At 32.4% G+C, this 14,519-nt stretch overlaps 1 protein-coding gene across 2 annotated transcripts in view; it reads right to left on the bottom strand.

The window, feature by feature from the left end:
* Positions 1–14,519, bottom strand: part of LOC149476714 (kinesin-like protein Klp68D) — a 50,294-nt gene that overhangs the window by 35,034 nt on the left and 741 nt on the right. Inside the window, exons 2-3 of one of the 2 annotated variants that reach the window (XM_089711176.1) lie at positions 6,920–7,006; positions 4,250–4,375 (exon numbers count right to left, since the gene is read on the bottom strand). In XM_089711176.1, the coding sequence (XP_089567302.1) occupies positions 4,250–4,375; positions 6,920–7,006 (213 nt within the window). The remainder of the gene's footprint in view (positions 1–4,249; positions 4,376–6,919; positions 7,007–14,519) is intronic. The other variant, XM_089711177.1, reaches the window with a different exon arrangement.

Here is a 14,519-nt window from a genome sequence, read left to right on the forward strand (position 1 = left end):
TTAAATAGAATAACAATGGTCCGTAACTAAATGCATCATATGACATGAGAATTATAAAGACTGAATGCATGACAGAAGCTAAGGTACCAAAAAAATCTTATTAATCTCTATGTTGCTTTATACAGGGTGTCCCACTTTTGGTATACTAAGCTCAAAGGAGGTTATAGTTTTGCATACGCTGAGTACGTAAAAAATACTTATAAAATTCCAGACGCATTTTTTTTTCAAATAGATGAATTCTTCCAACTTTATGTGTGGGTGTACAACAAGCAACCCGCCCAACTTTGCCACCATCACGTGAGCTATCGTTTAAGATTATGTTTTCATAGATAAAATGCTCACATTAGAGAAGCGGTATATGCCGGCTGCGCGAAGCTAGAGAAGAAAACATGGATTTTCAGGAAAACTTTGGCAAAAATTTTTTGACGTAATTTTGTTGTTTAAGTATTTTTTACGTGATCAGTGTATGCAAAACTACAAGTCCCTTCGCGCTTAGTATACCGATAGTGGGACACCCTGTATACATAAAGAACCAAACAATCCTTATGTAGGAAGCTACCCGCAGAATAACAAAGCCTACAGAAGTAGTGTCCATGACAAATAAGGCAATGTTAATCACTCTATCAACTTACTACGACCACCCACAGTATACTACGATATAATAAATTAAGAAAAAATCCACAATTAATTAGTAACGCATGATGTACATAAGAAGGTCATACTGAACCTTTCGCCTACACTGTGACTCACACCGTAAACTTAGTGAATTGTTCCAAGCGCGAAATATTAGCAAGCAGTGGGTTCCGTAGCGAATTGAAACATATAATCCAATTGAAACGGAACAGTGAAATTAACCTGGTAGCGCGGAATAATTTTCATAGATTTTTAGTCAAACATTGAAACATCGAAATTAGATTTAGAAACATTAGAATATTTTTAATTCAAATTTATAGATTATGAATGTAAAAATATAATGCACATACTCCCACAAACGTTATACGCATTTATACCTGTGATTATGATTGTAGATAGAAAAGCTTTGTTTTAATAATAAACGCGGTGAAAACAAGAACACGAAATAAACAAAGAATAATTATTGTTATACAGAATAGATCCAATTTACGGAACTACATATTGTTAAATACTAAGTAGTAAGTATCAATAAGATAAACACGGTATTCTAACTTGAAAAGCCTTCACAAGTATCAAGGTTAGAAGGAAGCATTATTGTTGAATATTGCAATTTTCGGAAACGAGTGGGAGGCTGTTTACAACCAAATTAACATATGCAGTGTCCGACACTATAGGGATTATATTACATCATGACAACCTTTTATTTTTGAAACGACTATTTATCTTGAATGATGAGCTAATCGCCTGTTTACCTTGTTTGTTTCAAAAAGGGCCTGATTAGTGTATTTGTTATTATTATAATAAGATCAAAGCTGCATTGCGTTGGTGTGATCTTTAAAATGTATAGCACTATTATATATTTAATATTGATTTCAAGTAATTTGATACGACAAAATAATATAATTAAACAACCTCTGCTGAATAAAATTAAGAAAGGTCATCATAATTATTATGCGTCTTAATTAAAATAAACTGCATAACACGCTCTTATTGATGCGATAACGATATATTTTGGTTCATATCATAACTATAGATATCGTATAAAAATCAAACTAACGCAAAATTATTGCGAATGTGTCAATTCAAACAATTATATCGGACCTGTTAATTTTCATTTATTTAGGTTTTATATTTACTTCAAAATTTATCTTATACGTTTGAGTATCCAAGTGACAACATTAAAATGTGGCATCCCGCAAGGAACAATACAAGGTCCAATTTATTCCCCGTCCAACAATTTCGACTTGCTAGTCTAGACTAGCTCACCAAAATCTATTTCCCATTGCACTCGTAAAATTCAGCCGCATTTTAAAATTCCCTGAACGCGAATTTCCGCAGATTATAATTATCCCGTGCGTCACTTGGCTCGTCTCGCTGTTTCGTCACAACCATTGTAATGATTTCATTCGAGAGATTTGGTAAACGTACATCATTATTTAGAAATTTGGAAACGTGTTGCAATGTTACATTTTGGTAAACAATGTGGTCAGGATTTTGGTGCGGGTTAAATAATGGCTACGGTTTGAGCAGTTGTAATATTAAGGATTACACGTTTGATTTTTTTAAGTTCTTTAACTAAAAACATTTGTTACCTTAAACATAAACATCGAAACGCTGGAAGTTTATTATCTCATTCAACAAACGATATATTTCTAAGTGCAGAATCAATCACCGACCTTCTGCTGTCAAACGCACGGTTACTAATCTTTCGGGTCGACGATACGCGAATACGCAAATTTTGAGAAACCCTTATTAGTGGGACTAAGGTTCGTTATTTTGTAGTTCTTCAATACCTATGTGATATACTATTAAAAACAGCTATCTAATAACTTATATGTGACTTTCCTTATCCAATTTTAAACCGATAAAAAAATCTACCACCATTTTCTTATTAACATCCTGGACTTTAAATCTTTCTCTATCATAAAGTGCGTTTGCTAACCGGTCAGTAATGAGTAAATCTTAAGAAAAATAGACGTAGGTATCTTTCCATTCTAATCACACTACAAACACAATTAATCCTCTACTATAATACTTGGAACACGAACCGTCTCTCGAGGTGTAATTGCATCTGCGTGCACCACCTAATTGTAATACAAACATTTCGTACCGTGTTCTGGCGTTTCAACTCCAATGTTATGCGAAAACACTATTATCTTCGCACGAACTATTTTGTGCTGGAACAGCTATTTCTATTACTCAAATATAGAGCTTAAAATAGACCAAGACTTGCCTTTAGGTTGTACGGCATCTTTTATTTATGGACGTACGTATGAAAGTGGAATGCTTTTTAAATCTCCCAAAGACTTTGAATTAAAGGCTTCGCCTAATTCCATGTTTCGTCTTCCTTTTTAAGTTCTTTGTAAAATAAATGAACTAGCCACTATTCTCAGAAATTGGCTATGTGATGGGGTTTTAATGCTGCTAGTTCATTTATGTCTGGATTTGATTTTGAAATCGGGCAGATCCTTTAAAATCGTTTTGAAATATTCAAGAGAATACTTTTTCTGTTCTGTTGTTTACGTAAAATCAATCAATTTACGTTCGAAATGCATTAGTATAATCGCAAGTGTCACACTGTGTTTTACAACCGTTTCGTTTTGCTGATAAATTTTAATAAATATTCTTTATCGCGCAGAAAATTCAATTTAAAATAAAATATTAATGAGATGCAGGCTGCAGCTCACGTGCAATCAGAATTAAAAGTTGACGCTTATGAATTATTCATCAGACATTATGTAGTATTTGTTTTGCCAAAAATATGTTTTTAATTAATTGTTTTTCTGACATTTTATAAAGTAAAGTGCTAATTAACTACAGGAAGGAAGATCTTATTTTATCTTCAACTATTAATTATTATTTTACGTTTAAGATATACATAATAAATACATTTACTCCGTGCTAAGAATCTTATTTAGAACCATCTGAAATATTATTTATTTTGTCATAAACCAAGGTAGGTTTACTGACCAAAATTTTCCGTTCGTAACAAAACAGGGAACAATTTGTTATCTAAAATAAAATAAAACGATTGTTGTAAAGTAATAAAAAGCGCATTGTATTGTATCGTGTCTTCAGTGACCTTACGTTTACTTGGCAAAAAATACTGACCAGTATCAGGTGAATTTGTGAAACTGAACAGAACTTTCATATCTCTTATTTCTTATCAAATATTATCTATAAGTGATGCTATTACATTCATTTCTATATCAATGAATAATGAATAAAGTTAATTTCGACTGCGTTTAAATTATGCTGGAATTCTTCTTCAAGCGCTATTTTATCGTATTTTTTGCATCATACGTGGACAGTGCAAGGCTTTGCAAAAGCAATTTTGGAGGATAGCCAAAATAATGGAAGGTAAATATTTTCTCTATTTCTCTATCATGTTGATGTTAGGTTATAATGCCTTTTTACCCTGACAAAAGTACGGTTACAACATTTCTATATTTCCCTATTAGGTATACCTTACACTTATATCTTATTTCTAATGTATTGCATCGGGAAAACAGACTCCTGAAACACAGCGAAAGCTATATTGGGATTTGGGATTCCTGGGAGAGGAACTTTGTTCAATAAATGATTTTTATTTTTATTTTATCGACTATTAACTCACCATTTCATCGTAAATAGTTTTGGTATCAGCTGTGCAGTCGTAAGCGGCGTCGTACGTGAAGAGCTTGTCTTGTCCCTTGGGGTTGTTCACTTGGACCGCGCCTCGCTCCGGCCAAACCTTTACCACCTGATGGTTAGAAATATATTAATATGGAGTATTGGAGAGGTGTACCATGGCTTTGCTTTACTAGTAGATCTTCTTTGCGATGTTACACGTTTGTACATGACCATTGACCAGTACAACACTTTTGACAAAATTTTCCTTGACCATCGGGCTTCGAACTAAAATAATTTCGGTTAGGAATCCACGAATTCTATCAGTCTGACTGACCAGACCAAGCATATCAAATAGCAGTTTAAAAATTTGATCATACACATGCCATGGTACACTTTTTGGTAATTATTTTAGTAATAGGCATAACCCTTATACCCCTTTTACACGATAATATTAAACCAACACCACAGTTAATGAATAAAAAAGGTTACCATAAAATAACTTTTTGTGGCTATTATTTTATATTTCTTTTGATCGATTTAAATAATTGCATTGATAGAGGATTGATATAAAAAGGATGATAATAGAGGATAATTTAATGGAAAAACACGTCGCTTAGCTTTAAAACAAAATATATTTTTTGTTATGTAAACCACCTTGAAATAACACTTCTTATTCGCTATTTTCGATTCCACTTCGTACATGACCATGACCTCACGTGTTCAAAATTTCCAAAAGATCAACACATACATTTTTATTATGACTTAAATAATATAAAATGCATCAATATACATACAAATGAGTTCTCACTTAGTATTTATTTAAACCCCTTCGCGGTGTTAATTCAATAGGCTTGAATGATGAATCCCCAGCAATGTGACCTAGCATTTAGGTCAGGTGACGAGGACAGTGTGCCTGAGGGCTTAGGACTTACCTAGGATTACTGTTACCGTGTTACTACCACTATCAGATAATATTTTGATTTATCTTTACTGCTAGTATCTGTTTATCTTTACGGATGATAAACAAACTGTAGCGAAGTCAAAACATGGTGTGTTTGTAAACTGTTTTGTTATTGACACTTTGTTTTGGAATTGTTTTATTTTAGAAAAGGAAACTTGCGTTCTTTAAAGGCTTGGTAGTTAAGGAAGGGAATGTAAGCCATATCCAGAAAACGAATGTATAATCTATAGATGCCAAGTCGATCGAAATAGACAATAGTACATATTTTGTATTTGTTACCTACTCAATAAGGAACCTTTGTAACCTGGACTTCAGAACTTGTGTATATTTGTCACCTCTTACAGAATTAAACAGTAAATATGCTATTAAACAGTAATTACTAATTAGTAATTACACTTAATAGACATTACTCATTATTCATTAATTTTGTTGTGTTTAAGTAGAAAATATAGTTTTTGTTAATGCATGCAAATACTTTCCATACACAATGAAGTGTGAAATGCTTCCTTAATTATGGGCACTAATGTACTAGCATAAGGAAAGTCTAACGTGCTAAATCAATTTATAGAAAATTCAAATATTCACTTGCATCTTATTTTATTTATTTTGGGGTGAAACACTCATTAGGTTGAGAGACAAAAAAATGTTTTAAACGAAGTAAATTCTAAAAAAGTTTTCTGAATTTTGAAAATATAATTTTTAAAACAAATCTAATTCGTATGTGAAATAGCTGAGCAGCATATACAGGGTGATCCAAACCTTGACGTCAATAAATTGTAAAAATATCTTGTACGTATATTTCTAAACTATGTATTTCGTACATATCATGCCTACATGCTACACTGTTTATAGTTCCATTATTGATAGAAAACAAAGATAATTTCGGTTCGAGCTGCACGTGCCCACCTGTCAGATAAGCTAACCGAAGCATGTCTGTCGCACGCTCCATGTAGCCGCCAATAACCGTGAAATATCGATCAATTGCACTAATCACCTAATTCAGCATGCTATTGTTAGAAACTAGAAAGTAATAAGGTACTTTTAAAAGTACTAGTATTGGATTCTTTAAATCAAACAGAAATAAGGATATGTGGCACATATAGACTAATAGGTAAAAATACAAAATTGTCTATTAACAATCCCGATTTGTTATGATCATGGGTCAAGTTATTATTACTAAAATATTAAAAAATTTTAACGTTATGATTTAGTATATAATTTTACTACTCGGCATTGAACTAAGAAACTAGGGATTTTTCCTCTCATTTTCTGTACGTAGGAAAAGCTTAAGGTCTCACAGCACTTCTTTTAATATTTACAATTACAAAGTATAAGCAGGTTTCATTACCAAAACGAACCGATTTTATACAAATGTTAGGTACTATGTTAGTAAATTAAATTCTATAGCAAATAGCATTTGCATCTAAATACTTAGCTATCCATCACCAAAATTACAACCTTATCATAAAGCAAATTAATAACTGCAATAATCCTGCAAAAAAGGGACGTCGATGAGAACATATATTAAAAATATATGGCATGTGTCATCAGATGATTCTCATTTAGAATGGTATGGGAATCATATACAGGGAGTTCATTAGAATCAATAATGGTATGTGAATAATCTAAAGAGCAATATACAGGGTGTTCCTTGTGGTTAATCTACCACCACGCTGGTCATGTTAGTCACTTAGTCACCTACACCGTTCACACCTGCAAAGGGCCTTCAAACTTATTCTCCGCGGTCGGTTTTGTTGATAACCTCTCGTACCACTTCTTTTCGACGCTGGACTTTTTCACCTAGACAAGTTGGAATGTTAAAAATAACCCCTGTATAAAGTGTCTCACACATTTTTAAAATATTGGGCCAAACAAATGTCTTCTTTTATAATTCTTGTACAAGTACGACTGGTCAAACATTTTGAAACACGAGGCAAAGTCAATAAATTTGATATAAATAATAAATATACCGCTACGACTATAATTACTGGATCGATATTTGTATTCACCCTGTTAAATTACCCCATATCTGTCTACAGTAATCGTAATAAAACCATACAATTAATTATCAGTGCTTTTGAATTTTTAAATACTGTTTCGTTTGTAGGGAACGATTTGAAGGTCTCCGTTTTTCATAAAAAATATGGATTTATATTCTTGGACATTTTTAGACGAATATTTTTATTAGGAATGTAACGATACATGATTTTGCCGATACGATACCGATACCGATATTTGTAGTAATGTATCGGCGATACCGATACCGATACCGATATCGATGGCTTGGTAGAAAAATAAATAGTGAATTATGCATAAAAAGTTACCAACATTTAACAGAGACGACTGTTAATCGTATTCTTTCAAATAAAAATGCCAAATCAAAAAACAACAAAACCATTTATTTTAGTATTATTATTTTACGAAGTCAGTTAAACTTTAAGTAATACACATACAATCAGTACCTAATAAAAGTTTACTATATTGGTAGAGTTTTTTCAGAAAACAAAGTGCGCACGCGCGGGCGGCCTCCCGCATCGTTCATTGGGCGCGGATTTTTGAATTATTTGATAACAAAAAAATTGGTTGTTTGTAAAGTAGGTTTACGATCGAGATGTTTACATGATAACATAATGCAGTGGCAGCGCTCGAGATGAAACGGGAGATCGGTCCGTCTCTCTCTCGTTATACCTGCGATCGCGCTCGTGAGGTTTTGGTGTGACACAAGTTTATGAACATGTCACCCGACTAAAACGATTTTAAAAACGTTATCACGTTAAAAATTAAAAAAATTCAAAATTATTTATTTCTTTCCTTTACATAAACAAATTTGTGATTGGAACACTCCTAGTAAGCAAATAAAATGCTTGTGTCAGGAGGTTCCGCTCTTCCTTAACACTATTACAGAAACAGAAATGAAATGAAAAATGAAAAATATTTATTTGGACCCACATTATAAAAAAAGTTTACATACATGAGACACGACGATCGCCTAAACTAGGTACTAGACCTGTGCTATAGGCGATCGACGCTTTCCACTCCTATGACACAGTGCCATTATAACGTGAGTAAAAACGTAGGTAAACATAGTAACGTGAGTATGTGTGTGTGTGTGTGTGTGTGTGTGTGTGTGTGTGTGTGTGTGTGAGTGTGTCTGTGTGTGTGTAGGTGTGAGTGTGTACGAGGTTGCGTGCATAATATAGTAATAGATAAGGTTTACATACTTAATACATTTGATTAAAAAAAAAAAAAAAACATTTTACATTTACAAAACAACAAATTACATTTTTACACATTAAATTATTACACATTACATTATAATAATATATTATTACACAATTAACATAATTACACATTATTAGTTCATAATTTTAGCAATTCTTCGGTTTCTACAAATGATAAGGTAAGTAACATGCTTGTGGTTTTATTTTTTAGGTTAAAATATGTCATGTTGCGGATATTTAATATTTTATTTACTTTATTATAGAGCAAAGGACCCATATAGGCGGGACAACGCTTAGCTGACACAGTATGAACAAGAGGTAAGTTAAAGATTCTATCATTACGTCTTTTTTCAGTATGATTTGTATGTCGAGCTGCCAAGCTATGAGTGCCTAGAACACAGTCCAATATATAAAGTTTCCTGACAGAGAGGAGGTTACAATCATTGTAAAGTGTTAAGGTAGGGTAGAGCATTGGCTTAGCCATCATTACTTTGAGAACTGCTCGTTGCGCTCTTTCAATCTTGAGCATGTGCGTTTTTGCTGCTCCGCCCCATACTTGGATACAATAACTTAGAATCGATTGACCAATGGCAAAATATACTTTTTTTAAGATATCTATGTCAGCGATGTCGCGAAGCTTCCTGAATATGACCATTAGTTTGCGAGTGCGTGATGCCAGAGTTTGAGTGTGATGCTTCCAGGTTAGTTGGTTATCTAAGTGAACACCTAAGTATTTGATGGTAAGAGCACTTTCTAATATCTTACACTCGCACGATTGATTTTCTTGTGGATAGTTGAATGTCTTACAAGTATGTGATGTTATAGTGAGTTCTTTCGGCTGTGAACACTTGTACAAAGAGAAGGTTAAGTATTTTGTTTTATTCAGATTGATGGTTAAAATGTTTTGACTTAACCAAGACATAACTATTGCCAGTCCATCCTCTGCAGATTTTTTTGTGCTGTTCCAGTCATTACCACTAAATACGATGGCAGTATCATCAGCAAATGAAACAACATGGCCGTTAGATAGGGTCAGATTGGAAAGTTCGTTTATGTATACGAGGAATAACGTCGGACCGAGCACACTACCCTGTGGTACACCATAAGATACGGTATGCATTGAACTTACTTCACTTCCAATCTTTACCATCTGTTTGCGGTCAGTTAGGTAACTTGCGAGTAGTTGCAATGGTAATCCTCGAACACCAGCTCGTTCAAGTTTCATTAAGAGGATAGGTATTGAAACCGTATCAAAGGCTTTAGCCAGGTCCAGAAATACACCAATGCATTTTTTTGCTGTCGAGATTACTAATAATGTGATTCGTCAAATCAGCTATAGCGTCTTTTGTGGATTTGCCTCTCAGGTAACCATATTGATGCATCGAGAAGAAATTAGTCTTATGTAAAAACTCGGAGAGCCTTGAGTTAATAATTTTTTCTAGGATTTTCGACATTATAGGCAGCATAGCTATTGGACGAAAATTCTCAACTCGATCTTGGTCTCCTGATTTATGAATAGGACGAATCAAAGCAATTTTGAAAGCGTCTGGAAATACTCCGCATCTTAAAGACAGATTACATATATGGACCATGACAGGAACAAGGTACTCTTTATTCAGCTTAAATATGTTTGAGGGTATATTATCATAACCTGTAGAATTATTCTTAAGGCCGTACACACACAGTAGACAGAATATATAAATAACTAATATATAAACAGAAATATTACTTTAGGACACAGGCTATTCACGGAGGTTCTGTTATTTTTGTACATGATAGTGTAAAATATAAAGAACGAACTGACATTGTTAGTCTTTCTGTAGAACGGACCATTGAACTGTCCTGTGTGGAGCTGGAGCGTTATATTATTGTTTGCGTTTATAGACCCCCTTCCAGTGACTATAATATGTTTGAGACAGTCATGGAAGAAATATTAAAGCGTTTAAGTAGGAGTAAAAAAAAGTTATAGTATGTGGCAACACGAATTGTTAATTTGTTTCAGTCATTTAATCTGTATAAACTTTTTAATGAACCCACACGAATCACACCTACTTCTGCAACCTGTATTGATAATATATACTGCGACTGCAACTGTTTAGAGAAAAATATTCTCAATACACTCACTTCGGATCACTGTGGCCAGAAAGTAGTTTTAAACAATATGAATGAATACAATGCAAAAACATAAAAGAAAAGAAAGAATTTAATAAAAAAATATCGGTATCGGTTGATTTATTATCGGCGATACCGATATATCGGCTTGCCGATATATCGGCCGATATATCGGTATCGGTATCGGTATCGTTACATCCCTAATTTTTATAGAAGTCATACAGCGTTTATCCCATTAGTGATTATAGAGATTATCTCCAAAAATTATGTGTTAAGTCGTAATGATCTAGCTTGAACAAAAAAAAACTCAAAATTAACGATATTTTAATTTCATAATATCATTACAATTCGCGATCATATTTTTAATTATATTTTAATATTCATACATATGTACATCAAGGTTTTTTTAAATACAAAATCTAAAATATGCGCAAAGTAGCTTCCTCTAATTGTAAAAAAACATACAATATATTCTATACACTGAATTAATAATTATTACCTTCGGATTTATCAAATAATTCAGCTTTGTTGATACACCACTATGCGTAAAAGGTGATTGTTTTGTAAATAACAAGATTAACAAGCGTTACGCTACGATCGCGTTATCTCGAAATGCACCGAGTGAAATCTTTTGCACAATGTTAAAAATAAATGAGTACTTATAGCAAGAATACGCCCGCATTTTATTCCTTCAGCTAAATGTGTATTAAACGACAAAAAGATGATACAATAGGCCCCGCTACGAGAGTTCATTGCTCTTTACAATTCATCCGATAAAAGGTACCTACTATGACAAACTCAATCTTTAACTTTTTTATTAGTGTAAACTTTTACGAGTGCTTTCTTCGCTATCACTGATTCGGTGTCGCTTCTAGAAAAATCGGTAAGAAACATGATAATTACACTTTTGAAGTTTGTGTTCATTGTTCAACAGCCTACATACATAATTATGAGTTTCAATATTAATTGTACTATCAATCTTTATTGTAAATTAACTTTGGTCCTGTAATTTTTTTAAAGTTCTTTGAAATAAACGCAAAAAACAAATACATAGGTAATGTGGTTACGTTGCAGATGCCACAATAGAGTTCAAATTTCTCCAAAAACATAACTGGCGTAGTTTACTTTTTGTGTTTATCTAATAGTTCTAATATCTTTAGCCAACACTGATACTTGCAAGTTGCAATTAATTAAAAATAACAGATATGAACAACTTGTGCAAGACGCAAGTATTTATCACTTGAACCGTGACATATGTCGCGAAAAAGTAAAAATTACTTTTAACGCGTACTAATTAAGGAGTATATTAAAAATGCAATTAGTAAGTTGTATAAAAATAAGGTTAAGCTTTTTTATTCTGTATCGTTGATAAACTTTTAATTACTTTTTAATAAGCTAAATGAAGGTTGAATGACATAGTATTTATGGTCATAAACCATAATACGAGTAGGTACCTAAAAGTTAAAACTACAATGAGTAAAACTTATTAATGAACTTAGTCCTGAATTCTATTCATGGCAGAGGTAGGTAATTATTCAAGTGGAAGTGTAATTGATAATGACTACCTACTGAGCATTGCACTCTGTGGCATGGGTTTGATCACCTAGTGAATAAATAGTATAATACGTTTTGATTGAAATTACCTGTTCTTTTATATTGAGTCTGGGAGAAAGGGTATAATATATGGATGATATTAAGATATGTATTTAGTTTTGTTAACAGAGCTTTTAATAAAAAAGCTTTACTTAGTTTCAGATATATGTCTTGTACGAAACCCTCCAGATATTCCTGTTTTATTAGCCCTATTAATCTATTCACCTCATCTCCAAAAGCTGATCAAAGAAAGCTATACGAAATGCATCTTCCCAGGATTACTCCTAACTCCTAAGGTCAAGGCACATTCTCTAAAACGAAATTGACTTGTATGGTGTGGAACAATTCGAGGAAAAAGCTGAACGTAGCCACACGGTTCCGATCTATGACTAAATATGGGACATCCGAGTATGGGCTCAATGCTCACCTACTTACCGCGGGGTCAAGTGGCAATACACTCGACACACGTAAACCAATTCTTCCATTGCAATTAGTACAGTGATTTTTTTAGCTATCTTACGGGCTGCTGTGTGAAAATAATTTGTGTCTTTTTAAAATGTTTAAAATAAAATTACTCTTTCTTTTGGATATGTACACTGGTCATATTATTACGTTCTGGGTTGAGTGGGTGCGTGTCTCTTTTTGTATTATGTATTGGAAAAAAAAATCATAACTCATCAATGACAAAATTGTACATCCTAAATAGTAAATGATAAATCCTATTAAATTAATAGAAGATAACGAGGTAACACCTTGAAAATAAATGAAATAATCTGCACTTTGATAACGTGTAAATATCTGATATTTAGTGACGTAAACTCTCACGTAAATAGGCGACAAATATAAAAACATAACTTGAGCTTTGTAGTATGGGGGCCACACTACACATAACCCAAACCCAATCCCACTAATATTTAAATAGATTTTTGTTAGTTTGTCACACGAAAAATAGTTAACTACGTGATTTCTGATTTTTAATGAAATTTGTTACAGGTACAGATTGTATAATCTGGAATAGCGGTATTTTATATTTTTGTAATTTTTGATTGTGGGAGGATATAAATGAATTTTGAATTTGAATTTTGAATAACAGTGCTTGTTATTTGGGGTACAACATGAATGAAGCCGCGGTATCAAACTCGCTGACTATTATTATAATACTCTTTCCGAGTGACAATATAAAATCGCGAACGAACAAAACATGGAGCGCAAAATGAAAATGGGAGATACACAATATTTCGGTACACTCGCTCACGTTGTCCTTTTCGACGTAAAAAGAGCCAGTAAACCGTATCGCTAGCACGTTTTCAATCTATAAGTGGTTATTTTCAGTTTTTTGCGTCGTCTGAGTCAGACGCGTTTCTTTATTCTGACTTTATAGGCCGCGATGTATCGGACTATCAGAGTTACCATTTTTTATACATCAATGATTCAAAAAATGTCCTAATATAATATAGTCATATAAAAAAAAGGTTTAATTACTTTACTTCAGGTTTCATAAGTTAATTAAATAATTATAAATAGTAAAATAGAAATGTACACTTGCAAATTGAAAAAACTATGTAAATAGTCCACAGTATCTAGGTACTTAACACATTTAAATACTGTTTAAGTGCAAATGTATCAACAATTTTTATAAACACATTAAATGCACTTAATATAGCAGAATCTGCATACAGTATAGAGTATGTACAAATAAAATCGAGTCATGTTTTTCCATTTAACAGGAAATTAGACTTAATAAGGTAACTGTTAAATAGGGACACATATTAGCTTAATGATCTCTTAAATGCATAAGTAATGTATTTGTGGATATTTTAATCAAGTATTTAAATAACCTATTTATATTTATTCAACTATTTCATCATTATCTAATTCTTTAAAACAAGATTAAAATGTGATAAATACTGTAATAATGAATCATTAAATAAAATATTAAATATCTCTTATTTATGAATCAGTTTGTTTTAACTAATTATTTTAGAATGAAAACATGGTAATTTATAGTTTACACTTAATATACCTACCTAATGTAAACAAAGTGTGTAGACATCATTTTAATATTTTTATTAAATAAAAATACTTTAATTCATAATTTGTAAATGCTTTTTATTTAAATGAAAGAAAGAACTGAAATGGAGAACTAATTGCTTTTTTTCTACACTTTTATAAAACCTTGAAGAAATAAAGTGGAATACTAGATCAAGGACCAATTTATACAATTAAAAAACATAGGTATTATAATTTACTTTGAATGAAAGGATAGAACAAAGCTTAGTGATTTTGGTCCATGATTGTATGCATTTCAACAATACTAATTTTAATAATTAGGACCTCATTATACTATGCGGAATTAACGCTGTATGACTTCGTATAGGCGTAGATAT

The sequence above is a fragment of the Colias philodice genome, chromosome 26 (assembly GCF_061535455.1).
Source record: "Colias philodice isolate Cphi_HAF_F1 chromosome 26, ilColPhil1 Martin Lab GWU primary, whole genome shotgun sequence".
Classification (NCBI taxonomy): domain Eukaryota; kingdom Metazoa; phylum Arthropoda; class Insecta; order Lepidoptera; family Pieridae; genus Colias; species Colias philodice.